We start from the raw sequence: 25,214 nt of genomic DNA on the forward strand, positions 1-25,214 counted from the left end.
GCGGGGCTTTCCAGTAACACTAAAAGCTAGGGCTGAGGTAACTGCAACAGGGGCGAGGCTGGCTCCGACCGTCCGTGTTCTGGCCGGTCGGACCGGCAGGTGGGTGGGAGCTGCGTCTCGTGCTGGGAGCCCGCCGAGGTCATGCGGGAGAGGGCCGGCGCTGCGGTCCGCGCCTGTGCCCGCTGCCGGCGTCCCGGCAGGGGCAGGCAGCGAGCCGCGGCGCCGGGGGAGCCCGCGCAGCTCCTCGGGCCCAGCGCGGCTGCCGGCCCCGCCCCGGGCCCTCCCGCTTCCGCGGGGCTGGGGCCTCTGCGGGCGGGCCCGGAGCCCCGTCGCGGGGCTGACGCGGGGGCTGGGGGCCCTCACGGCGTGCGGTGCCCGCGGCAGCGGTGGGTCCCGCCCGGAGCGAAGGCGGGCCGGGGGCGGGGCTGCCGTGACCCCTGCCGCGGCCCGCCCTCCGCCGGCACGGGCGCCGTCATGGCGGCGGAGCGGGAGCGGGAGCGGAGCTTCTACCGGCAGCTGCCCAAAGTGGTGAGCGCAGCGGGCGGGTCCGAGGGGCTGGCAGGCGGACAGACAGACAGACAGACAGACACACGGCTGCTGCTCCCTCAGGGTCCCTGCCAGCCGCGCGCTGCTCCTGAGGCCCCTTTCCCCGCCGCCGGACGCGGCCGGCGTTGCCCGGGCAGCTCGTTTGCGGTTCGTGGCGGCTGTCTTCTGCCCGCTGAACCGGCTGGGCAGGGCCCGCCGTTTATTTATTCGTCCTGTTTTGCCCCGAGGCCAGCCCAGCAGGGCTGCCCGATAACGGCGGTTTTTTCCTCACGTCCCCGGGGGTGTGCCTGCCTTGTAGCCTGTCCGCGCTGTCGCTCGCTGCGTTTGCGTGTCCGTGCCATCGCTCGGTCCGTGTCCGTGCCATGACTCGGTCCGTGTGCGTGTCCGTGTCGTCGCTCGGTCCGTGTTACTGCGGTTTTACCGGTGTCACCGTTCTGGCCGTGCTGCCTGGCAAACGGCACCTACCCCATCAGAGAGCTCCCACAGCAAACACGCAGGTGCACAACCCAAGCCACGTCAAACCACACCGTCCTCGTACGCTCACGCTCCTTGTCAGTAGGATGTTTCCTGGGGTTTGTGTTTGACGTGTAACTGAGCTCTGTGAGGTCTGTCACTTGTAAGAGTGAAGAACTTGAGGCAGCAGTTACTAGCATATACCTGCTTTGATCCTCAGAAGGGGCAAGCAGCCGGAGCGCCTGGAGTTTAGCTGGCATTGTGCACCTTCACAGTTCAAGATAAGCTGACCCTTTTTCCTCTGCCTGTGAACTTAATACTTTAAAATAGGAATCTGAAATACAATACTTCACAAAATTAAAATTAAATCTTGAAGGAGTTACAATTTCAACATATTTTCCCATCAAAGGCTTGAAGAAGTACTTCTCCCCCAGAGAGAAGGGATGCATTCCGGGCGGGAGGGGGGTGGGCGACGACACAGATGCGTTGCAGGTATGTTTTGAATGAGTTGGGAGGGCACTGGAGACCGGCTCCGCTTGTCAGGAGCCCAGCGATCACAAGAAGGAGCAAAGGCGGTGTGAGGAGTGGAGCTGAGGATCGTAGGGGTGGCCCCCAAAGGTGGATGGTCAGGAGGATGTCAGGCAGAAAGCAGTCTTGGACAAAGGCGGGCAGTCACTCCAGTTACTGTTAATGGGTAGAGGTAGCGTCTTGCTGGATTTCTGGTGTGAGCTAAAACTTCAAAGTATGAAAAAAAGGAAGGTGAGTGTGTACACAGATGTTGCTGTTTTCGAGCAATGCACACATGCGTTTAACTTGCAGTGGATGGGGAAAGACTTCTTTAATGCTTATTACACTTTTCTTAATGCCGAGGGAGCTCTTTGCTTCCTGCTCACCCTGAATTGCACCGCTCCATCAGGGAGGTGGGGAGCTCCCTGCCCCATGCCAGCCATGCTCCTGCCGAGGTGGGTGCTGACAGCAGCCCGGCAGTGGGACAGCACAGACGGGATGCTCCCAGCAGAACCCGCGCGTGCAGAAGCACCTCGAAACAGTTATTAGCCAAACACAGAGATAACTTTATTTTCAAACTCAAAGTGAAGCAATAATGTAGGATACAAGAACAGTAACACAAACAAGATGTAGAAGCCATCGTTTTCACCGGGCACAAATCCGTGGGATTTTTTTTTTTTTTTCCTCTTTCCTCTAGGAACTTCATGCTCATTTGAATGGCTGCATCAGTTCTGCCACTATGAAGAAACTTATGGCCCAGAAGCCGTACCTTCAGATCCAAAATGGGATGACTATGATTGACAAAGGAAAGAAAAGAACCTTAGATGAGTGAGTGCACACGTGTGTGTGATGAACATTTATCGAGTGTCTTTTAATTGACTTCAGAGAAATGTATGGCCTTATACAAGTACTGCAGAAAATACATTTTCAAGTTTTACTTACAGTACAATCTGTTAGATATTTTGCTACTTGTATCTACAGAATAACTTTTTAGATGTTTGCAAACTAAATGGAAATCTGATATTGATTAATTGCTTTTTTAAAGGATTGAAAATTTTCACTTGTAGCATATGCTCTTCAGAGAAAATTGACTCATATACGTTCCTTTTTGCAAGGTTCATTTTTCCTTTGTGCTTCAAAAAGCTTTGTGGTAATAATAACAACAATTTATGTCACAAATGTATTGTTAGCATCTAAAATCAGGAATCAGCATTCAGATAGTCTTTGTATTTTAAGCTACAAGCTGGTTAATTGAGCATAGTGAGTACGTGTTTCCAAAGTGCAGATTTTTTTTTTGAATACTCATTTTACTGTTCAGCATTTGCCCAATTGATTTTTTTTTTTTAACTTTTTCTTTTAGATGTTTTCAGATGTTTCAGATCATCTATCAGATTACCACTAGGACTGAAGATATTTTACTGGTAAGTTAATTAAAAGTTTGCTTAAAACAAGCAAGCAATACATACAGTCAAAATTAGTTGGATTAACAGCACTGGGTTTCTAGTAATGATATCAACAATGGTCCCCTCAATTAAGGGGGTCAGAATTATTACTGTAAAACACATTTATTTAGAAACACAGGAATTTACATAACTTTTACATTTAATTTCTGTGAAAGCAATAAGGTTCTGATAGGGTTGTCATTATGATCATGCAGATGCTTGGACTGATAATGTCTTAAAAATGTAGTGTCTGTTTGTTGTTACCAAAGCTTTGCTTTACCGTAGCCTCCCGTTTCTTCTTTGGTTCATTACGTACCAAAACCACGTAACTAGACTTGCCCTTTGTTCACCTTGAAGATGACAAAACTGCCAAGGAGAACGGTTGTGTGATCAAGATAGGGGGCAGAAAGTGGCATTGTGGTCTCTGCTTTCCTCCTGTAAAAGGGCTTTTAGGCAGCCTGGTGCACTTACAGGGAGGTACAGGAGCTGTGAAGGGGTTGTGATTGCAGCAGTTGAGAGGTATTCATGTTCAGACAAGGGAGTTGTCATTTGTCCCAAGCCTCTTCTGTGTCACTGAGGGAACTGAAGGTACCCTCTGGGGAGTAGCATTTCCAGAGATGGAGAGGGCTCATAAGGGCCTGAAAATTTTGCGAGAGTTTTATGCCAGAAGATACCTGGGTCTTTTAGTTGTAAAGGAAAAAATAACCATTTATAAGCATTACTTTCACGATGTTGAATACACTGTTTCTTAATCAGATAACGAAAGATGTTATTAAAGAATTTGCTGATGATGGTGTCAAGTATCTGGAATTGAGGAGCACTCCTAGAGAAGAAAAGTCCACAGGTACAGTCTGTTTTGGTTTTTAATTTGCAAGTCTGATATGCGATAGAATTTAGGTAAGGCTATGTTAATAACAGGTAAAGTCATAGAATCTTAGAATGGTGTTGGAAGGGACCTTAAAGATCATCTGGTTCCGACCGCCCTGCCATGAGCAGGGACATCTTCCACTAGACCAGGTTGCTCAGAGCTCCATCCAACCTGGCCTTGAACACTTCCAGGGAGAGGGCAGCCACAGCTTCTCTGGGCAACCTGTGCCAGTGTTTCACCACCCTCATGGTGAAGAACTTCTTCCTAATATCTAATCTAAATCTGCCCTCTTTTAGTTTACAGCCATTCCCCCTTGTTCTATCACTACACACCCTTGTGAAAAGTCCCTCTCCATCCTTCCTGTAGGTTCCCTTCAAGTACTGGAAGGCTGCTATAAGGTCACCCTGGAGCCTTCTCTTCTCCAGGATGAACAGCCCCAAGTCTCTTAGCCTGTCCTCGCAGGAGAGGTGTTCCAGCCCTCTGATCATCTTCGTGGCCCTCCTCTGGACCCACTCCAACACACCCATGTCCTTCTTATGTTGGGGGCTCCAGAGCTGGACGCAGTACTCCAGGTGGGGTCTCACGAGAGCCGGGTTAAAGGGGCAGAATACCCTCCCTCGACCTGCTGGCCACGATTCTCTTGATGCAGCCCAGGATACGGTTGGCTTTCTGGGCTGCAAGTGTACATTGCCGGCTCATGTTGAGCTTCTCATCCACCAGTACCCCCAAGTCCTGTTCCTCAGGGCTGCTCTTGAGCCACTCTCCGCCCAGCCTGTACTTGTTGTTTGGGGTTGCCCTGACCCATGTGCAGGACCTTGCACTTGGCCTTGTTGAACTTCATGCGGTTCACGCAGGCCCAGCTCTCCAGCCTGTCAAGGTCCCTTTGAATGGCATCCCTTCCCTCCAGCGTGTCAACCGCACCACACAGCTTGGTGTCGTCGGGAAACTTGCTGAGGGTGCACTCAGTCCCACTGTCCATGTCACCAACAAAGATAGTAAACCTCACCGGCCCCAGTACCGACCCCTGAGGCACATCACTCATCACTGGTCTCCACCTGGTCATCGAGCCGTTGACTGTAACTCTTTGAGTGCGTCCATCGAGCCAGTTCCTTACCCAACGAGTGGTCCACCTGTCAAATCCATGTCCTTCCAATTTAGAGACAAGGACATCATGCAGGACAGCGTCAAATGCCTTGCACAAGTCCAGGTAGATGATGTCAGTTGCCCGCCCTTTGTCCACCAATGCTGTAACCCCGTCATAGAAGGATACCAAGTTGGTCAGGCACATTGTGCCCTTGGTGAAGCCGTGTTGGCTGTCCCCAGTCACCTCCTTGTTATCCATGTGCCTTAGCATGGTTTCCAGGAGGATCTGCTTCATCACCTTGCCAGGCACAGAGGTGAGGCTGAGTGGCCTGTAATTCCCCAGGTCTTCCTTTTTTGCTTTTTAAAAATGGGGGTGATGTTGCCCCTTCTCCAGTCGGTGGGGACCTCCGCAGACCACCATGACCTCTCAAATATGATGGAGAGTGGTTTGGCAACTTCGTCCACCAGTTCCCTCAGGACCCACGGGTGCATCACATCAGGCCCCATGGACTTGTGCACCTTCAGGTTCCTTACGCAGTCTCGAACCTGGTCTTCTCCTACAGTGGGCAGTTCTTCATTCTCCCAGTCCCCGCCTTTGCCTTCTGCAACTTGGGCAGTGTGGCTAGAGCACTTGCTGTCGAAGACTGAGGCAAAAAAGTTGTTGAGGACCTCAGCCTGCTCCATATGCTGGGTATCCAGTTCTCCAGCTTCCTTCCAGAGAGGGCCCACATTTTCCCTAGTCTTCTTTCTGTCACTGACATACCTATAGAAGGCTTTTTTGTTCCCTTTGTCATCCCTGGCCAGATTTAATTCTGTCAGGGCTTTAGCTTTCCTAACTTGCTCCCTGGCTACTCGGACGATTTCTCTGTATTCCTCCCATGCTACCTGTCCTTGTTTCCATCCTCTGTAGGCCTCCTTCTTCTGCTTGAGTTTGGCCAGGAGCTCCTTGTTCATCCATGTAGGCCTCCTGGCGTTTCTGCCCGACTTCCTCTTGGTCAGGATGCATCGCTCCTGAGCTTGGAGGAGGTGATCCTTGAAGTCAAATATAATTGGATCAATAAAAAATATAATTTCAATATTGAAGCAAAGATTTAACTATTAAAAGCATGTCACCTTACTGTTAGATTTTTGAGGATAAAAGTATGTTGGTTATAATGCTACTACCCAAGAATTTCGGTTATTCGCTTTAGTATGACAGATACCTGAGTCTGCTAATATTTTTAATAGCTGATGTATTTTCTTCTTGTAACTTCATTTTTTATTTTCTTTTAGATGTGGTTTAATAGAAACACATAAGTGAAGTCCTGTTGCTACTCTCCAGTTCACACTAAGTTATTTTCTTTCAGATGCTTAGGAGGAGGCTTAATTCAAATGTATGCTTCAAAGTAATGCTATATTTATAAACAGAATTAGAACTATGTAGATGATAAGACTATGGACTAAAATCAAAGGTACAGAATGAAACTTAGGAGGCTAGAGAGCTGGGTCTGCAACATAATAAAATTAATTCCAGTATGTTTATTCCAAATGTGTCCATGTGTTTGTAGGTATGACCAAAAGGATGTATGTTGAAACTGTACTTGAGGGTATAAAGCAGTGTAAAGAAGAAGGCTTGGATATAGATGTAAGGTAAATAAAGCACATGGAGTATCTCTGTTTCACGGTTTTGTGTAGTCTGATGCTTGGTCATGGTTTGCAGAGAGGAAATAACATTGTGCTTAAACTAGATTACATGGAATGGAAACAGATAATTCACATGCAAACTTGAATTTTTATCTTCCTTTTTACTGATAGAGAATGAAACTGGATTAAGCTTTGCAGCTCCACTCTCTGCAACATTTTCAGGAAAAGCAGTGTTTTTGATGGAAATCACATTAAAGACTCCCTTTTCACTGCCTAGACTCATTGCAAAGATTTTTCTTGACAAGCTGTGCCAGCAACCTGCTGTAAAGGAGCCGTGGTCCTCACCAGCAGAAACCTTTCACACAGTGTCAGTGGTTGCGTGGCGGCAGTCTGCTTGCCTGGCTCTTACACTCCGAGTAGAGCAGCCCTTGTTAGATTTATTTGTGGAAGCTGAAGAATTCCCATTCTTCATGTGTGTACCTCAGAGAGGTTGCCAGCCTGATAGTGCAGGCAGCGGACGAGCAGGGCATGGTTCCCTGCCCGCCCTCTCACCATGGCTATCGCTTTTCGCAGGCGAGCGCGTTTGTCTGATTGGTGTCCCTCTGCGCTTTGGTACCTGCGTTCCTTGAACAGGTGCCTATACAAATACTTTTTATACTCAACTGTGTAGGATGTGAAACTCCATTTTTGTTGGTATCAGATTTGTTGTTCTCCTGATATTACAGCTTGTTTTTAACTTAATACATACCTTTCTGTCCTAGATTGTTAATAGCAATAAATAGAGGAGGTGGCCCAGTAGTTGCAAAGCAGACTGTTAAACTTGCTGAAGAGTTCCTTCTTTCCACGGATGGGGTTGTAGTAGGACTTGACCTCAGTGGTGATCCCACGGTAAGTTTTTGTTTTATTTTGATCTGTTCTTGAAGATAAATATATAATGTTGTGTAACAGCAAGTGGTTCTAATTGTCCTTTGTAATTACAAGTTTTTGTGTGATGTTTGTTGCTAGTTTGAATGGATTGCTCAGAATCTTGATACCAGGTTAGTCCCTGTTGCTGTAAGGGACCGATACTCTAACATAAAGAATCAATAGTTCATATATGACACTGAAAAAGGAGCCACTGAAAAGTAGCGTTTTGCTTGAGAAGTGTCCGTTACTAAATTGACTGGGTTGAGGCAAGTTAAATAGCACTGCAAATTGACCCCAGTTTAAATTTTGTTTAGATGCATCAAATGCTTATTGCGTATTAAGAAAGCAGAAATGTTTGAGGACAGCTGTCAAGCTGAAGTGAAATGGCTGTGGGTGATAGCTGTAGAAGGGATATCAGAATCAGTTGGCTTGTCAAAGTTGGGCATCGTCTGACCTGTTGATCAGTTTGTCTAAATGTGCCCTTACAGCAGAACATTGTATGACTTGCTGCATTCAAAACTGATGTAATGGGAAAAGAGAAATAATTCAGTGTAACTCTGTTTGAATTAAGTATTTTGATATTGTTAGACTTCTTAATTATTGCAATAGCAGGAGTTCTGTAAAACAGGTTGTAGAAGGTGATGTGTTTCTGTCTTCAAGGCAGGACATGGCCAAGACTTTTTGGAACCGCTCTCAGAAGCAAAAAAAGCAGGTCTGAAGCTGGCACTGCATCTTTCAGAGGTAAAAGTTTTCTTCATTTTGGTCCTTCTCTGTAATGCCCATTTTATAAGAACCTTTATGAAAGTAAAATTAACTTCTGTGTGTTTTGAACTTCTCAGGACAAAGTAGTAACTGTTTGGAGTGTTTTGACAAGAGAGAAGGGAGGAATCTTCAGCAATCTGTTCTGCATCAGAACTTCAAATTATTTCTTACTGTACCATATCTATTGGGGGGATAGGTGTGAATTTGAAAATTAGTAATATTCCAAGAGATCCTCTGTTTTTTTCTTGGTAATTTATCAGAATTCATGTACAGTAAAATTTGCATGGTTTCATGAGTAGTTCTGTTAGCTCTGCTTGTGTCAGTTGAAAGTGTTGGGCTTCTGCATGCAGTCTGCTGAAGTGGTGGCTGAAGTTTGCTCTGATGAGTCTGTGTAAAACAGGCATTAAGGGTCCTCTTGACAGGGTGGTTTTGAAACTGAAGCATAGGAAGGTGATCTGCGGCCTCCAGCTGGAAGTACTTCAGCACTGCAAATTGCCTTTGTCTGTTTTCACATACCAGTTCAGGAATGTGGCTTGCTCAGTTTATAATTACAAGTTGACAGTCACTTTCATGTGCTACTTCTTTCTTTACAGGGTAGTAATATAGGTATTTAGTCTCACTGAGACTTTCTTTTGCATAAGATACACTGTGAAAATAGAACTTGAAGTCTGTTGTAATTATTTTATGTGCTGTTTCATGCTGCCTTGACAGAACGTAAAATATATCCTCTCTAGATTCCAAATCAAGAAGAGGAGACCAAAATTCTCCTGGGCCTGCCTCCTGACAGAATTGGACATGGAACGTTTCTCAACTCTGCAACAGCAGGTTCAGAAGAGTTAGTGCCACTTGTTCGACAGAATCACATACCTATTGGTAAGGAAAAACGTTCAGAAAATGCCTTGGTCATCTCCAGATTTCAGAACGTCACACGTACTGCTGATCTAGTACCTCTGGTTTGTCTTTGCCCAGAGGTGACGCGGAAGGACGTGGCAGTGTATGAGAGAATTGCCTGTAAAGGTGCACTGGTAACACTTTTGTGGCTTTGACATATTTGTGGCGGCAGACGACAACTGATATCTCAGATGAAAACAAAACTAAATCATAACTTCTAGTTACTGTGCAAGGCTGTGTGGTGTTTCTATATCTGGTATGCAAGCTCCCTAAATTTTATACCCAGCCAGTAGCGAAGGAGGAATCGATTACCAAACTTTCCTCAGAAGATATTACCAAATATTTGAAGCACAGAAAAGCAAGGAAACAACAATAGCTGATACTAATTTTCATTCAGGAACAACAATAAGTCAATTAATGTGTCAACAACGTGTATTTTGTTTTGATAAATATCCTTGTTTCTTCTTTTTTTTCCTTAGAACTTTGCATGACCTCAAACATCAAAACTCAGACAGTGCCCTCCTGTGACAAGCACCATTTTGCATACTGGTACAACATGGGCCACCCTGCAGTACTTTGTGTAAGTTTTTTTTTTATTTTAACCATGTATTTAGGTAAAGAGCTAAACTAGTGTGAAGCTGGAGAAGTATATCTCCTTTTATGGATCAGAGCTGGCTTACTAACAATTTCTGACCTTGCAGCAAATCATCTGCTTATAGGAAATCATAACGTTCTGTTTGAGAAACGCTTGTAATACAAGTGGGAATTTTTATAGTACTTCTATTGGTTTTATTGTAAAGCAAGACCTTTTTTTTGGGGGGGGTATAGGTAAGATGATCAGCTATGCATGCAATGAACTTTTTCACTGTTTGCGTACTGACAGATTTCTCTTAAACATATTGGTCCAATGCCTGCGTGTAAGCTTGTGCTTACCCGGGTATTTACGGTGTTGGATGAGAGCTTTTGAGTTCTTTTGACAGGTAATAAAGGTCGTTGAACGCTGAAGTGCCAAGTACTTTTGCTGGCATTGGCAGGATTTTACTATCATCCTGTTGGTTTAACCCCTATAATTTGTAGCATTGTCCAAGTGTGTGTTAGCTCATGTTAGAGCATTGTGCTTATTATTCAAATAAGTCTCACTCCTTTATTGAATAAAGTATTTATTTTTGAGTTTGAGCTCTGTTATGTTAGGTGAAAAATAATTCATGATTAGAGATTTTTTTCTGAGATTTTCAATTGTGAAAAGTGTAGGTGTCACCGAAAATCGTGGAATTATCCTCCGTGCCTCCAGCACTGCAATAAAGAATGCCTGCCTTTTAACGCTACATTGGTGTTATGAGGTTTTATTCCCGGATTTTCGGTGACATAGGTAACCAATGAAGTCATGTAAGAAAGCAGTTTACCCATAAAGGCCTATAAAAACAAGGGTAGTAGAAGGAGGAGATACTACAGTGTAATAAGGTTCACAGGGTGTAGTTAGCATTCTTGTCTGTGGGGACACAAGGACTCTGAGTTGCAAATGGGCAGTCTCATTAACCCTTAAATAATACTAACTCGCTCCTTTGAGATGATGAATAATCTTTAGGTGCCTTTCGATCACACGTTTTTGGTGCTAGGCTGGTACTTGAGTCAGTATCAAGCAATTGTTCCAGCTGAGACAAAGTGCAGAGGCTGAGACGGTTTCTTCCCTGAAGATGCAGGAGTGCACAGAATGCTCTGCTTCCCAGCTCAGAGGATGGGGAAAAGAGGAATAAGGAGACCTGCCCATGCTGACATAGCCTGAGTGTCTGCTTCACTTGATAGCCACCCCACCTTTCAATAGGAAAACAGGAAATCCTATTTTCTATAAGATGTTTTCATATATGTTTGAGTAATGTATTAATTTTGAGTGAAAATAGGGCAGATAAAGTATGAAATACTTTACCAACAGGTGAAAGAACCATGGACTAAAATGTGAAACAGCAGGATATAACTAGTTCGTAATAGGTGGAAAAAACCCTTTTTGTTGTAGAGGAACTAATTTAAACTTTTTTTTTTCCCTCTTCTTTCAATTTAACTCCAGACTGATGATAAAGGCGTCTTTGCCACAGATCTATCGCAAGAATACGAGCTGGTTGCAAAAACATTTAATCTGACTCGGTCACAGATGTGGGATCTTTCCTACGAATCCATCAACTACATCTTTGCTTCAAGTGTGGTAAAATCAAAGCTGAGGGAACAGTGGTGTAAACTGAAGCCAACTCTGTTTGGTTAATCAAACTGTTGTTCTAAACAGCTTGAGTGTGTTACCTTAGTCAATAAGCGTTTGTTACTGAAGTCCCTGGCTTTTTTCAGACTTCAGGTGTGTAAGTCCAGCCCAGAAACTGTGCCTGTGCAAAATGAAGATGACAGGAATGGATCCTTTCATAGTGGGGACAGAAGTAAACGTTCTTTCGTAGCTGGCAAGGGCTCTCAGCCAGTGACTAAAATTCCAAATGTGTCGTCAAGTCGTTGATAGGACATGTTTAAAAAGTACTTGGTTGACACATGTCATTGTACTACCAACGATGGAGAGTCAGAGCAAAATAAAGGCACAGCTGTTAGGGTTTAAAATGTCTCTGTTGGCAACGTTATGCCAAGCAGTTTGTATGTGTGGTGTGTACATTTGGGGTTTGTATTGTTTTTAAACAGAAGTTTTGAGCAATTGATTGAATGTGAAGACAGAACTCAGGGAGAATGAAATCTTTGTCGCAAAGGAATTAAATACTGCGTCTGTTTTTACTGGTGTACATGGGTGACTGAAGCGTGCTGTGGATCCTGTAGCAGACGTGGGGGTGCCCGTTGATGCACTCAGCACTGGTAGTGTTCAGACAAAGTTAAGAATCTTGAATGCCTTAGCATAGCAAACTGTAAGCTACGTGGGGGAAGTGGTCTGATCCTTAAAATGCTTTTTAGAATTGCTGTTTGTTTCTTGTTAAAAAAGCAATAAAAATACCTTCAACCTCCATGTTTTCAAAGCCACTGCTTCACATGAGCGTGCGTGTGTGTATGCTTATGCTTGAGATCTGCAGAGGAGAAGCACACGTAACCTGCTGTGGGATTTGGTGAGCGCGAGTCCCTGGCACGGGCTTGCTGTCTGGGAGCGGCACCGCTTCTATGCTGACAGCAGACTGTGCTCCAGGGCTCAGGCAGTGACAGCGTGTGCTCCGCCTGTCTCTCTGCACGTGTGTTTTGATACTGAGATATCAAAATATATGTGAACATGCACGGGCAACAGTGTCTAATACTAGATGCTACTAGTCTGTGTAGGAAGTATCCAGAGAGAAGGTATTTCATACCTAGGATGTTTCTACAACGATTAATTAAACAAGCAAACATTCTGGGCTCTGTAAGGAATACTGAATATAAGTGCAATGATAGAAAAGCTGTTACTGGCTTCTGTGTTGGTCTTTTTTAATAAAATCGGCATCAAGTAGTTGTTCTGACTCCAAAGTAGCAATAAGAAATGAAAATTTTAAAAAACGGGGTGGGGGGAGGGATAGCAAAGAAGTTTGTATGTCTGTGTGGCTGCCCGAGGCTTCCACAGAATGTTTTCCGAGCAAAAACATTCCTTTTGGAGTTGGGGGAAAATTACGTGAAGCGGAACTGTGGTTTTATATATTCTTCTCTGAACTCAAAGACCTCATGCTGACTTTTTATTTATAAACAGTACTTTAAATTACTTTCCAAATAGTTTCACTGGTCACGTTATCTTTTGTTGTTTGATCAAGTTTGTCTGTATTTTCTTTCTACAAAAATACTTATTATGGTGTTTGTATTCTGTTTCCTTTCTTATTGAAAAGTTCTCTAAAGACAGGCTGAGCAGCTTTCTGGAATGTTACAGGCAGGCATATCTTAGTCTCAGGATAAATGGGCCTACAACCGAGTAAGATGGTATTCTCTTGTAAAATAAGTTTTTTAATATATTTATAGGTTATGGCCTTCTAGTAACTCTTCAGTAACATTGATTTATTAGCGAGGAAAAACAATTGACTGTTTATTTGCTAAGGGGTCATCCTCAGTGTTCATTTTGTCTGTCAAGTGTTAAAACTTTCTAAAGCAAAGTAAGACTCATTAGTGTCTGATGAGATTTTTAGTTTCAAACTGTTAGTGTTGCACAGAGGTAAGTTTGACGTTTAAGGTTTATGTGTTGAATGTGACCTGTAGATGTATTCATTCAGAAAGCACAGCCCTGGTAAATGCTGCTATTTTCCACTTCTTTTTTTTTCCTGCATGCATGCAGTGTCTCAGAGATTTTTAACATAATGGACTGTTATATACAGTTCTCAGTATCTCCATTTAATTGACTTTTTTGTGTCTTCAAAATACTGCCTTGCATCAGTTGTGGTACTGCCCCCAAACAGTTTGGTACATGATAACACGTGGATGCTGCGTAGTTTTAGAATTAAAGAAACCTTCCCTGATTATTAATGAATTGAGAATGTTCGGGATACACAGTGAAACAGTGCTGTTGTATGGAGTCCAGAGGCACGGGATCACTCCTCTGAAGACTCTGTACTTACCCTGACACTTACGATACTTGCAGATGGGCTGTTGATTGAAAAAACCCCACCACTTTGCATTGACAATATTTATAGTGTCTTGGCTAGTAATGGAAGTCAGGAGGTAGCTTGGAGGATTCCATTTGTGTGAAGAACCAGGAATATATTTGGGTGGCTAAAGAATGATACACGCAGCCAGGGGATTTCTGTAGATTGGTTTCTAACCATGTGTTCCGGCAGTTATTTACACTTAGGGTAGAAATGAAAGCTGGAAAGGATGGGGAGAAGTTTTGGAATGAAGAATCATCATCAGATTAGAACTCTGTCGTGTGCGGTTCCCAAGCTGTACATTAGAAGCTGAAACCTTACCTTCTTACTATCACCGGGCTATTTTTCAGGAGTGTAACTTTTATAAGAAGAACTGCAGAGGTTCCTTCTTTGGCTTCAAGTAGGATTATAGTTCATTTTAATTTAAGTGCTTCTTGCTGAGCCTGCTTGTTAAATTCAGAGTTAACAGTGACATAACTGTTGTTTAGTTTATGATATTGGATAAAAATGACTGTGACATACAGTCAGTGAAGCATCACCACTGAAGTAACCAGCAGTAATGGGGCAGAGGACGTGTCCCCCCCCCCAACCCCCGAATGCAGTGGAAATTCTGAGTAACTATTTCTATAATTTCATATGGTATAAGATGAGGTTTAAGTATGTATTCAGGTGCAGCTCAACTTATTTTTTAAGTAAATAAAACAGATGTAGACCAAGTTAATATTTTTGTTTATTTCCATCTGATTATATGAGATAACACTTACAGAACAGTCTTCAATGCTCAGAGTCTTTATTCACATCCCATGAAAATATACACTTTGGTCCTATTAAATACTGTCTTGGAGATGTGTGCAAGCAGAGAGCAACTGCTTACTGTAGCAGAAGTTTCTCAGCGTTCCTTTTGAGACAAACAAAGTCTTCAAATCCTCAATCTACTTATGATTAGGCTGGTAACATACCACAGCTCGTCACAGTACAACCGCTGAACTGTAAGTATGTGCACACTACTTCAGGATCGTAGCTTTGCAAATAATGTAGTTACATGAATGCTTTATATGCCTGTTTCAAACAAATACATAAACAAATAATAATACAGGTAAGGTTACTGCATTGGGCAAGTGCATAAGCTAATCAAGAGACCGGAGCATCTCTGGTATAAGGGGCCTGGCAAGCTGGGGCTGTTCAGACTGGAGAAGAGCAGGCTCGGGGTGGATCTCATCAATAAGAGGAGTAAAGAAGATGGAGCTAGGCTCTTCTCAGTGATACCCAGGCACAGGAAAAGGGGCACAAACCGACACACAGGGAATTCCACTTGAACGTGAGGAGATACTTTTCTACTGTGCGGCTGCTTGAATGTGGGAGCACACTGCCCAGGCAGGTTGGGGAGTCTCCGTCCTTGCAGATACTCAAAACCCAAAGTGACCTGCTGTAGTGGACCCTGCTTGAGCAAAGGAGGTGGACTGGACGATCTCCTGAGATGCCTTCCAACCTCAACTATTCTGTGATTCTGTGAATATACAAATATACAAATGATAAACTCTCTATATGAATACAAAATCTTTAAAAATTAAATACTGACTTAACTCAGTCACTCAAGTGACAATTTTTCCCCAGGCTTGAACAAAAGCAGTTGACTGACTTGAGAAATCGGAATGAATTACTCATTCTTCGTAGCCTGCCTTCTCTTGCATCTGCTGTGGAATCCCTTAGTGCCATCAGGCCCTCTAGGCAGCCGCAGCACCCCAACAGGCAGACCGTCTGCATTTTGTATTTTCCAAGCTAACATGGGGCTACTGACGGGACTCTTCTCTTGTGTCACAGTTTGAGCTTTTCTTCTCTGTACCCAGGGGCTACCAGAAGGAGTGATACTGCTATCTGAGGAATAATCCGTACATTTCCTTCGAATTTCAGGGCTGGTGCTTGGGTTTAGCTTGCTGTCTTCAGCCAGCGGAGACTTTTTGGTTACTTTTCTTAGTGAAGATGGACTGTTCCACGGACTTGATCTGGGTGACACATTAGGACTCAAATGGTTGGTTGGGTGAATGACGGGGCTCAAACTACTCACAGTATTTGTTGCAGTACTTCTGCGTCCTGACAGTGGTGATGTTGGATTGCTCTCTGGGTCAGAAGAGCTGTTGGCTGAAGATTCATCACCAATGAACTGAAGTTCCTCAATTCTCTTATTGAGGGATCTGGCCTTCTTAAGACTCTTGCTGGTACCTTCATCACAGTTCTTGTCTTTGGGAACTTTTTTCTTTGGAGGTTTCATGCCTATTAGAACAACCTTCATGCCGGTCTCTTTCTTTTTGGCACACATGAAGTCATGAGCACGCACGGCAGCATCTACTTCTTCAAATTCTATAATTGCACATTCCTGAGTTCCCAGTTGGGTGTACCGATTGCTGACCCTCCTGATATCTGGTGGCAGATGCCTACCAGGCTTGAGAATATGAACGGATGAAATTACACCAAAAGTTACAAAGGCTTTGAGGAGATGCTCCATTATCCTTTCTTGCATGCATCCATTTTCCTGTTGTTTGTTATGAGTCTGCAGCTCAGAAATCATGTGGATATCGTACACCAGTAACATCCTGGTAGGGAGGTTTTCACTTGGAAACACTGGAACTGGAGTACTTCTTCTAACCTTTCTGTTATCATCATTGAGCTCAAGAACGTCCGAGTACTTCAGTGCATAGGCTGTGGTTCTCCAGTCACGGGTGAGGTGTTTCACCTTGAAGACAGACACAGGTTAAGCAGCGTAACTGATCAAACCCACTCAAACGAATTACATAAAGTGTAAGGCAGATGCGGGCTCCAGTCTACAAAGAGAAACCTGTGCTTAAGTTTCATGTAGCAGACTTGAGTGAAAAGGCAGTTTTCCTGCTATAATGGGCATCAGTGAGCTCCTGTAAAGCTCGTGTCCTGTTTAATCCACTGAAAATAGGAACTAACGCTAAATATCAAACTGAAAATCATTACTTTATCTTAAAGCCTGCTGAAGGGATGTACGGTCATTCCATATCTAGGTCTGAACAATGACCAAAATGCACGTTCTGTGGGTTTTGCTTTGTTAAATTTGCCAAACAAATGTTTTGCCAAGTTTAGGAATTCATTTTATTGAACTGATTTTTCCTCCCTCAAAAATCTCAGTTTAGAACACCCCCCAAAAATTCCCCATTTCCAAGGAGTGTTTTTAAGAGCTTATCTGTTATCAGTATAATCTGCTTGAAATGGTTTGAAGAAACTGGAGTGCATTAACTTCTAGACTGAATAGCTCTGCAAAACTGTCAGATTTAGAATCTTGACAAAGTGTTTCTAACGTAATTTTAGAAATCAGTTACATACACATATTTACATAGGAGTTTCTAATGTAAAAAAAAAAAAAAAAAGAAAAAATAATTAAACCCACCTTACCCTTAAGTGACATCAGTTACCAGATACTTTCTACTGCTCTTAATTTTTAGGTCTCCATACGTTTGCAAAAGTCAGATTCACCATCCCTTCTCAGAGACAAGCAAGTAACTTTACTAGGATTACGTAGCTACTCATGAGTAGCTGGATCTAGAAATTAATTTTATCTGGTGTCCCAGTTACTATGCCCTGCTCTCCCCCAGAATAATTTCAAAGCGTAGTTGCTTAAAAGCCTATGATTTCCCTAGCCGATCATGCGCGAGTTCAGCAACTGACGTTCTGGATGAGAACAAACCTAACCGTCACATCAAAACCGAACCAGCCCCCAAGAGAGGTAAACCGAAATACTGTAAAACTGCCTCTATAAAGTTACTTTCATTTAATCCCTCCTAATGTTTTTAGATTCATCAGGCTTACACAAGGCATATGAAGTCTGAAAAAGTTAGCTTACCTTCTTAAAAGAAGTGAGGAGTTTAACACTGACGTAGCCCATCTTATTTCTTCTGACATGCTTTAGAAGGAATGCATCTTTCTCAAGGTTCTCATCTGAGAAGTAATATTCAATCTGTGCTATTAACTTCTGGATCAGGTCGTTTTCCGGTGGCTTCCAGTTCTGGTCAGAGTCATCATCATTTTCCCCACCACTGGAAAACAGTTGTATCATTTTATTAACAGATCTTCATTTTATATTAGTGGATTCAAACAGTCTTTCAAAATGAAAAGGCATAACCGTAATGCTGATTCCAACTTACTTTACACGTAGGCACTGAACAGGTATCGCCCTATCCATCTGAGGCAGGAGGCCAGCTCAGAGGATGAAGCTTTCCAGTCACCACAAGGAGTCAAGTCCCTGAGCTCCTTCCTAAAGCTGATCTCAGTGTAGACCAATGAGACACACACACTAACATCTTTGAAACAGTCTGTCCACGCCAAGCCTATGCCGAAACATGAAATGCAGGTGCACAGGCACTTGCTGCTATGCGAAGTTCCTCCAGCGACATTGTTCTATTTTTCAGTATGAAGTTATTAAACACAGGCTTGACAGTTATGTGCTTCATGAGTAGTGTCACATACCAATGGGTGTTTATTCCAACCTGATGCAGTCATGGTTTCTCAAGCCTCATCACTGCATGAATGCAGCAGCCATTATCCAGGGAGTAAGAAAGCCTGATGGCACTACTGTGCTTTTCACAGGTCACTTCCAGAGTGACAAAGTAACTTAACTAGCAGTTCACCAAGGGGCTTAAACTGTAGGTACATTTCAGACTAAGGACATTGGTGCGGTAGCAGCTCATGTACCTCAGGAACAGCTGTACATGCACACATTGCTAAGAAGTTGTTCTCATTTCCTCTCTGCCCTGCCATCATGTTGTCTAGGTGTCTGTCCAAAACGGAGCACTACTGAGCATCCTAGCCAAAAAAAAAGCAACCATGAATTTGAGACAAACTTCTTGCCACATAGTTACTGCAACATGTTTGTTGCTGAAATACAGATGACCATTTGTTACCTAGTGTTGAGGCAAATAGTTCACCTGCAGAGTACAGCCGTAGATGTTGCAGCAAGAACTACAACACACAGGTCTATTTTAAGCCAGAGCCATTTTTTTGAAAGCTATTAGCAGTCTAGTTTTGCTGTGGGACCGTCATGAAAGTTTCTGTTAAAAAAACCCCAGAAATTAAAAAATCATCCACTAAGCTCCCTAGACCCTATAAATCATGTATTATTTTGGTCTCCCACGCTCCTCAGCAACAGGAAAGCAGGAGCCACACATTTTCCCAAAATTGCCTTGAATGGCTTTTGCAGAGCCTGTGAAGTTACCGAACAAGGAAGCAGGCATCACCGTGGAGTGCTCCGAGGGCCGAGTGGCAGGGAGGTTGCAGGCTGCAGAATCACCTCGCCTTGTGGCAGTTCTGTCCCGGAGACGAACTGGAGGCTGTGATGTTACCGCTGACGGGCATGCCGGCCGTGCCCCGGCGCAGGCAGAAGCATGGCGTAGGCAGGCGCTTGCCGTATGTCCCAAGACACCGCTGAGGTCAGTGGCCTCTGCACAGGGAGCGTGCTCCCAGGTGTGACAAGTTACGGCGGTCCTCTGGGACCAGGCTTTTTGAAGCTAACGATTTATTTACTTATTGTGGTTCTTCCGATGAGAGGGCAACACATCAGATGTACAGGGATGTGCATTCACACAGTCCTAGTCTCCTTGTTAAAATCGCCCTAGCTACTTAACGGGGTACAGTTCGAAGGACTGACAAGAGTGAGAGAGCAAGAGAAAGAATTTATTTGACAATGCCAGAAGTGGAGGATAATAGTTATGACTAAGATAATAAAAAACACTTAATGGCCAGCTGTGGGTGCTGGTTTCAGAACAAGCTTAAATATTTATTTTTCATTCATGATGTCCCTTATCCTACTACTTCTCATTTTTCATTCACTACTGGTTCAGAACTAGTGTGGGCACAAGAAACGTAGAACACTTCAGCATTTTTACATATCCACACTCTGCTAAGAAAAGCTTACCTTCAATTCAGGATGGAGCTTATAGTTTGTTTAGAGGATTTACTAGTACAGACATTTGCAGGTATCTGGAAGGTTTGGATGGAAAGAAAATCGAGCATCACGCTTGGCAAAAAAATAAAAATGAACTGCATGTTCACAAAGATCAGTACGTCCTTACTGGCAGTGTTATCACACTGAATCAGAGTGAAACAGGTCTCATTTCACCTCTCTACATTAAATATTGGTCACAGTCTGAACTACACACCACCTCTATATTTGGCAGATGGTTCAGCTTTTACAAAATCTTCAGGGCTCTTACAACAGCCCTCACTAAGTACTGTGTGGAAATTCCACCTACAGCAAATGCAGAAACTTGTAACTAGCTCCACATTAATTCATAGTAACGATCAATTGGCAGTACCTGTAGGATATCAACTCTACTACAAAGTTAGTTGACAAATCAATGTCAGTCAACATTGATGAAAAAAAAGCCTAGCAGCTACTCACAGCTTTCATTTACTTATTTATTCAGAGCTTTGTGACAGACACACTTGTCAAAACAGTTCGGATAGACTGAAAAACAACCTTGTAACATGGTGACTCACCTGGCTATTAGTCACACAACCAACTAAACCCATACGTGCACACAGAATAGATTTTGGGTTTTAAATATCAAAACTCACAAATATATTAAATTATCTGGATAAAGTCTAACCTTTTGACAAGTTTTACTGAGTCTTGAGAATAAGAAGGTGGAGTCATTGTCCCTGGAGGCGTTCAGAAAGCGTGTAGATGTGGCACTTTAGGACATGGTTTAGCAGGCACGGTGGTATTGGATTGACGGTTGGACTTGATGATCTTAGAGGTCTTTTCCAACCTATGATTCTATGATTCTATGATTGTATTAATAAGCACTATGTGGCAATACAATTGACAGCATGAAGCTGATGTTCCAACAGCACAACCACTCAAAGGCAGTGCAAGTCTGTTAACAGAAACTAGTGGATGCAATCCTGGGTGCCTGCTAACGGGATGCGTGGCTGCAGCAACCATTACATTTCAATTTCTATCGTGAAACATTATATTTTAGACTGACAACATCATAGAAACATTCACCTTTAAAGCTCAGATTCTTCCTGTACCTGGCTGCATCCAAAATAAACTGAAGTTGAGCAAGAAAAGCTTTATTTTATGCATAGGAGAGCAACCTGTTTGTTATACACAGTCTGAAAATCTTTCTGGAGCACCTGGCAGCTAAATGGCTGAGGACTGAAAGTCACAAATACTTAGAGATCTCCCAAAGAACGGTGGTGTCTCAACCATGAGGAAATGGTTTTCATTTCTTAAGTTATAAAACCTAGAAACTGAGGGAAAAAAATGAAATTGTCTGCTAGCTTAGCTGGAGAGTGAAATGGCTCATTCCCACCAGTTTTAGACCATTACTGACGATTTTCCAAATGTTTTCTATCAGATGTTGCATTCCCAAAAGTAAATCCTTAGCTAAGGTTACAGGTAAATGGCAGAAGCACATGTGTGAACGCTGCTCATGTACTTCTGCTGCAGAGCCTTAGCAGTTCTCCCCATGGCAATACCTCTGGCCTCTCCTGGGTCAGGAAGAGGCCGTTTACCAAAAGGCAACCTCCGTATGAAGTGAACACACATCATCACTGCCAGCAGATATTTCTAAAGATAGCACCTACTTCAGAGGGTTGAATGAGCAGTGTTCAAGAGTTAGCTATTATGCGCTACAAAGCTTGAAAAAATAACCACCCTTTTTTCCAGTCGAGGCCAGGGCTAGAAGCTCTTACACAAGTAACATTGTGAAAGAAAACAGATGTAAAAAAATATTCTGAATTTAAGAGATCAGGAATTGGAAAGCAACACTGTAGACTGCTGTACACACTTGATTTATAAAAATACAGCAGTCACATATGATTGTGGAGAGACCAAGCGGACTGGGTTTCACCACTTCCCTTGTGCCCAGCTCTGCTGGCCTCCTGTTCGTACAGCCGGCAGCTTTGGCAGCGGCAGAAAATGCCACTCCTCTGTAACTCAGCACACTGCCTCGCAGTTCATTCGGGGGTGGTGCTGGGGTGTGGAATTCCCAACAGAACACTGAATTTCACGCTGCTGTACCTAAATCTCACTGTGACTGAATGTATTCCTGCATCTGCAGCTCCGCACAGAACAGGAGACGAACTCCAAGGAGCGAGCCCCGTCCCTGCAGTTGCGGGGTCCTGGTGGGCAGCACAGCAGCTGCGGGCAGCGGCTCCTCGTGCAGCGCAGAGACCACCCCGGGCATTACCAAGCAGGACGAGTGGAGTCGGTCACGCAGCGTTGGCTTCTTCTGCACTCCAGCTGGTCCTGACCTCCCGCCTGGCCAGCCTGTTCGCAGGGCCGCAGGTCAGGCCCGCCTGTCCGCCTCCAGCTCCGCCGCAGGACACCCCCGCGGTTCTACGCCATAAAAACCAAACGGGGGGAACCCCCGCGACCACCCCCCCGCAGCCCCCTCCTCCGAGAGGCAGCGCGGGGCGCACGCCGCGGCACCGCAGCCCGGCGCCTCCCGCCGCGGGGTCGCCACGGCCCGCTCCGCACCCACGGCGGGGCCGCGCCTCCCGCCCGCCGCCGGACCGGCCCCGGCCCTTCCCTCGGGGGCCGCGCAGCCCCCGCCGCGGACAGCCCCCGCCCGGCGGCTGCCGCTGTCCCGCTGGAACGGCTCCCGTGCCTCCCACCCCTCCCGCCAGCGTTGCATCAGCCGCGGCCGCACCGCTACGGGGGTGTCCGTGCGGGGCGAGGCGGCCGCGGCCGGAGCCCCCTCCCTGCCTCCCTTCTCCCCGGCCCCGCCGGCCTCACCTGGAGCGCCCGCACCGCCCCGAGTCCTCCTCGCTGCAGCTGCCGCCGCTCCGCGTCGCCGGGCGCGGCGTGCCGCCGCCCCCCCCATCCCCCTCCTCCTCCTCCTCCTCCTCCTCCTCCTCCTCGGCGGCCGCCCGCACAGCCACGCGGATCTGCGGGGCGCCGCTGCCCGCCGCCAGCCCCGCGCCGCCGGCCGCAGCCCCGGGCTCCGCCGCCTCGGGGCCCCCAGGGCCGGCCGGCTGCCGCTGCGCCATGGCGCACCCGGGCCGGGCCCGCGGCCGCCGCCCGCCTCCCGTCCCCTCCCCGCGGCGCCGGCAGCCCCCCTCCCCCGGGCGGGCCGCGGGCGCTTCGGCCCGTCCCTCCGCCGCGGTGCTGCCCCGGGCCGAGTCGTGCCCCCGCGGAGCGCAGCGGGCTGCGCCGGGGAGCGGCGGCCCCCGCCAGCCCGGCCTCCCGCCAGCCGCGGGCAGCGCGCAGGCGGCGGCAGGCGCGGTGCGGCCGCCGGAGAGGAGAGAGGCCGGGAAAGAAGGACGTGGGGTGAGCCGGGCCGCGGCTGGGCCGGTGTGACCGTGGTGTAACACCGCACTTTGTAACTCTGCGCGGCACTTCGGCAGAGTGGAAACATCCCCCCCTAAGAACTCCCTGAAACAGGGGCCCCGTTCCCGAAACACTTACGCATTGATGTATTTTGAGCCTAAAGACTATTGCACTGTATTTCAGTAGACTGTTTCCGCTATTAAAGTGAAATTAACGTTCGCGATTTCAGGATTGGAATCTAAAGCATTTCAGTTTGCTGTGTAAATACTCATTCTTCAGTCAGCGAAGATCTTCTTTCGGTACCATCCAAACCCAAACCGCTAATGCAGGTTGGATCTTTCAGTCCCCGCCTCGCTTGTGGCATCCTTGGTTTTGTCTGTATAGTTCATCTGAACTGTGCGCCGCTTTGCCTCAGTGTTCTCCTCTTGACATGCGGGTGGGCAGAACGTGAGACTGCACTCCAGGGCTGGTGCTGCTGTCCCTGTGACGAGCAGTCCTCAGGGCTCCGACCCGCTGGCAGGAACAGCGAGCAGGTGGTGGGACCACTGCTCTGCCGCGGAGGGTTCGCCTGTTTCCAACGTGCCTTAGGCAATGAAACACTTTGTCTGCAGAGCGCGCTTGCCTGCCCCGCTGACCGACTCGCTGGTTCTCTGCTAACAGAACAGCATTCTGCAGTAGGCCCTGGGCAGGGCACGGCTTTGCTGTTGGTTTCAGAGGGAGCACAAGCACAAAATGCACATTCTAGGAGAGAGCACGTACAGGGGTTGGGGGGCTGAATTCGTATCCGAGTTCATGCCAGTTGTTTGCCTCCCTGGGCAGGAACTAGGTCAGGGACAGTATCAGCAAAGAACTATTTCGTGCTACAGCAAACGTAAATGATGTCTGAGAGACATTTCCACGTATCTGACTACTCCTCCTGTCACAGTGAAGTGAACTCGAATTTCTAGGCAAGGACAACAGATCTGGTTTTCTGCTTCACCAGTGGTCGCCCTTGGCTCTGCCAATGTTCAGCTCATTTCTCTGAAGAGTCCTGCTATCAGTATCATCTAGTCTGCTACAAACGTGTTACTAATGTTGAGAGAATTCGTGTAGATGAAAATTGGTGTCATTTCAAACATTGTGTTGATTAGATCTCCACTGAAATCACCAGGCTAACGTGTGGTGGGTGTTTTTGTTTTAACACAGCAATGTTCTGTAATGCTTAGCTACTGGCAAAGATTAAGCGGTATTTCTAACCATGGGAAAACTTAAAACTAAATGAATGATGTAGGCAAGTCTCTCAGAGGAGAACCCATATCTCAGTTGAGCTTCTGATGCTCAGTTAGCATTATAATCCCATAAACCTCGACCATGCACAACTTTCACAGATTTACTGTGAGGGCTCTGAGGCCCTGGCACAGGTTGCCCAGAGGAGCTGTGGCTGCCCCCTCCCTGGCAGGGTTCAAGGCCAGGCTGGTCGGGGCTTTGAGCAGCCTGGGCTGGTGGAAGGGTCCCTGCCCGTGGCAGGGGGGATGGAACCAGATGATCTTTCAGGTCCCCTCCAACCCAAACCATTCTAGGCGTCTAAGATGCATTGTAGGCACAGTATTGTCTACATACCATAAAGACCCGCCCCCATAAAGTTAGCCATAATTACATTATTTTCCTGTCAGCTTTTCAGCAAACAGTAACTGAAACGACAACACACAAAGCTAAACCCAGGACACGGATGGGGAAGGCGTTGCGAGGCGATTCACAGCCCTCCCGCACGCAGCCAGCCGCGCCGACGCTCTCCTGCCCACCGCGCGAGTTCGGGCCGTGCGTGTCTCCCAGCGCCCGCAACCCATCTGCTGCGGGGCTGCCGGGCTGCGGGAGCAGCTCGGGGGCAGTGGCGCGGGCCCGCGGCAGCCCGGGCGAGCACCGTCCGCAGCACCGCGCCGGCAGCCTCACCCGGCAGCCTGCCACGCTTTGCGCCCAGCATGTGCCCGCGAGGCGGCTTCCTGAGGCAGAGCAGGAACCGGAAGGCGCTCCCACCTTCTCACCTTTTCACGGGTTTTCACACATCGCCACTTGCACTTAGAGTTCAGAAAAACGCAATCACACGGGACGGGACAGGAGGGGCGGCCGCGCACCTGCGAGACCCCTCCCGCGCCTCCCCGCAGCCTACCCCCGGCCCGGCCGGGCCCTGAGGCCACCTCGCCGGGCAGCGGGTGCCGAGCACCGCTCCGGCAGCGCGCACCGCGGCCTCCCCTCACGGCTTCCCGGCGCTGCCTCAGCCAGAGGGCGGGGCG

General features: G+C 46.5%; 2 protein-coding genes across 2 annotated transcripts; one reads left to right on the top strand and one right to left on the bottom strand.

Moving 5' to 3' along the window:
• Positions 1–422: 422 nt before the first annotated feature.
• MAPDA (N6-Methyl-AMP deaminase) lies at positions 423–12,065 on the top strand. The gene is made up of 10 exons (XM_075431675.1): positions 423–528; positions 2,204–2,334; positions 2,867–2,927; positions 3,705–3,792; positions 6,447–6,528; positions 7,284–7,410; positions 8,089–8,169; positions 8,925–9,063; positions 9,561–9,661; positions 11,144–12,065. Exons 1-10 carry the CDS (start codon positions 475–477, stop codon positions 11,333–11,335), a joined length of 1,056 nt encoding a protein of 351 aa, XP_075287790.1. The 5' UTR covers positions 423–474; the 3' UTR covers positions 11,336–12,065.
• Positions 12,066–14,366: 2,301 nt separating this feature from the next.
• On the bottom strand, positions 14,367–22,664 carry LARP6 (La ribonucleoprotein 6, translational regulator). The gene is made up of 3 exons (XM_075432006.1): positions 22,411–22,664; positions 17,512–17,704; positions 14,367–16,380 (listed from the first exon to the last, which is right to left on the bottom strand). Exons 1-3 carry the CDS (start codon positions 22,662–22,664, stop codon positions 15,307–15,309), a joined length of 1,521 nt encoding a protein of 506 aa, XP_075288121.1. The 3' UTR covers positions 14,367–15,306.
• Between the last annotated feature and the right edge of the window lie 2,550 nt (positions 22,665–25,214).

This window comes from Opisthocomus hoazin, chromosome 10 (assembly GCF_030867145.1).
Source record: "Opisthocomus hoazin isolate bOpiHoa1 chromosome 10, bOpiHoa1.hap1, whole genome shotgun sequence".
Classification (NCBI taxonomy): Eukaryota; Metazoa; Chordata; class Aves; order Opisthocomiformes; family Opisthocomidae; genus Opisthocomus; species Opisthocomus hoazin.

Bases quoted from the DNA above. Each gene is read 5' to 3' on its own strand.
- MAPDA (XM_075431675.1), top strand. From the start codon at position 475: ATGGCGGCGGAGCGGGAGCGGGAGCGGAGCTTCTACCGGCAGCTGCCC. The intron at 529-2,203 runs GTGAGCGCAGCG...TCTTTCCTCTAG, and splicing joins ACCGGCAGCTGCCCAAAGTG to GAACTTCATGCTCATTTGAA. The intron at 7,411-8,088 runs GTAAGTTTTTGT...TCTGTCTTCAAG, and splicing joins ACCTCAGTGGTGATCCCACG to GCAGGACATGGCCAAGACTT.
- LARP6 (XM_075432006.1), bottom strand. From the start codon at position 22,664: ATGGCGCAGCGGCAGCCGGCCGGCCCTGGGGGCCCCGAGGCGGCGGAG. The intron at 17,705-22,410 runs GTGAGGCCGGCG...ACTGTTTTCCAG, and splicing joins GGGCGGTGCGGGCGCTCCAG to TGGTGGGGAAAATGATGATG. The intron at 16,381-17,511 runs GTAAGCTAACTT...TCTGTCTTCAAG, and splicing joins TCCTCACTTCTTTTAAGAAG to GTGAAACACCTCACCCGTGA.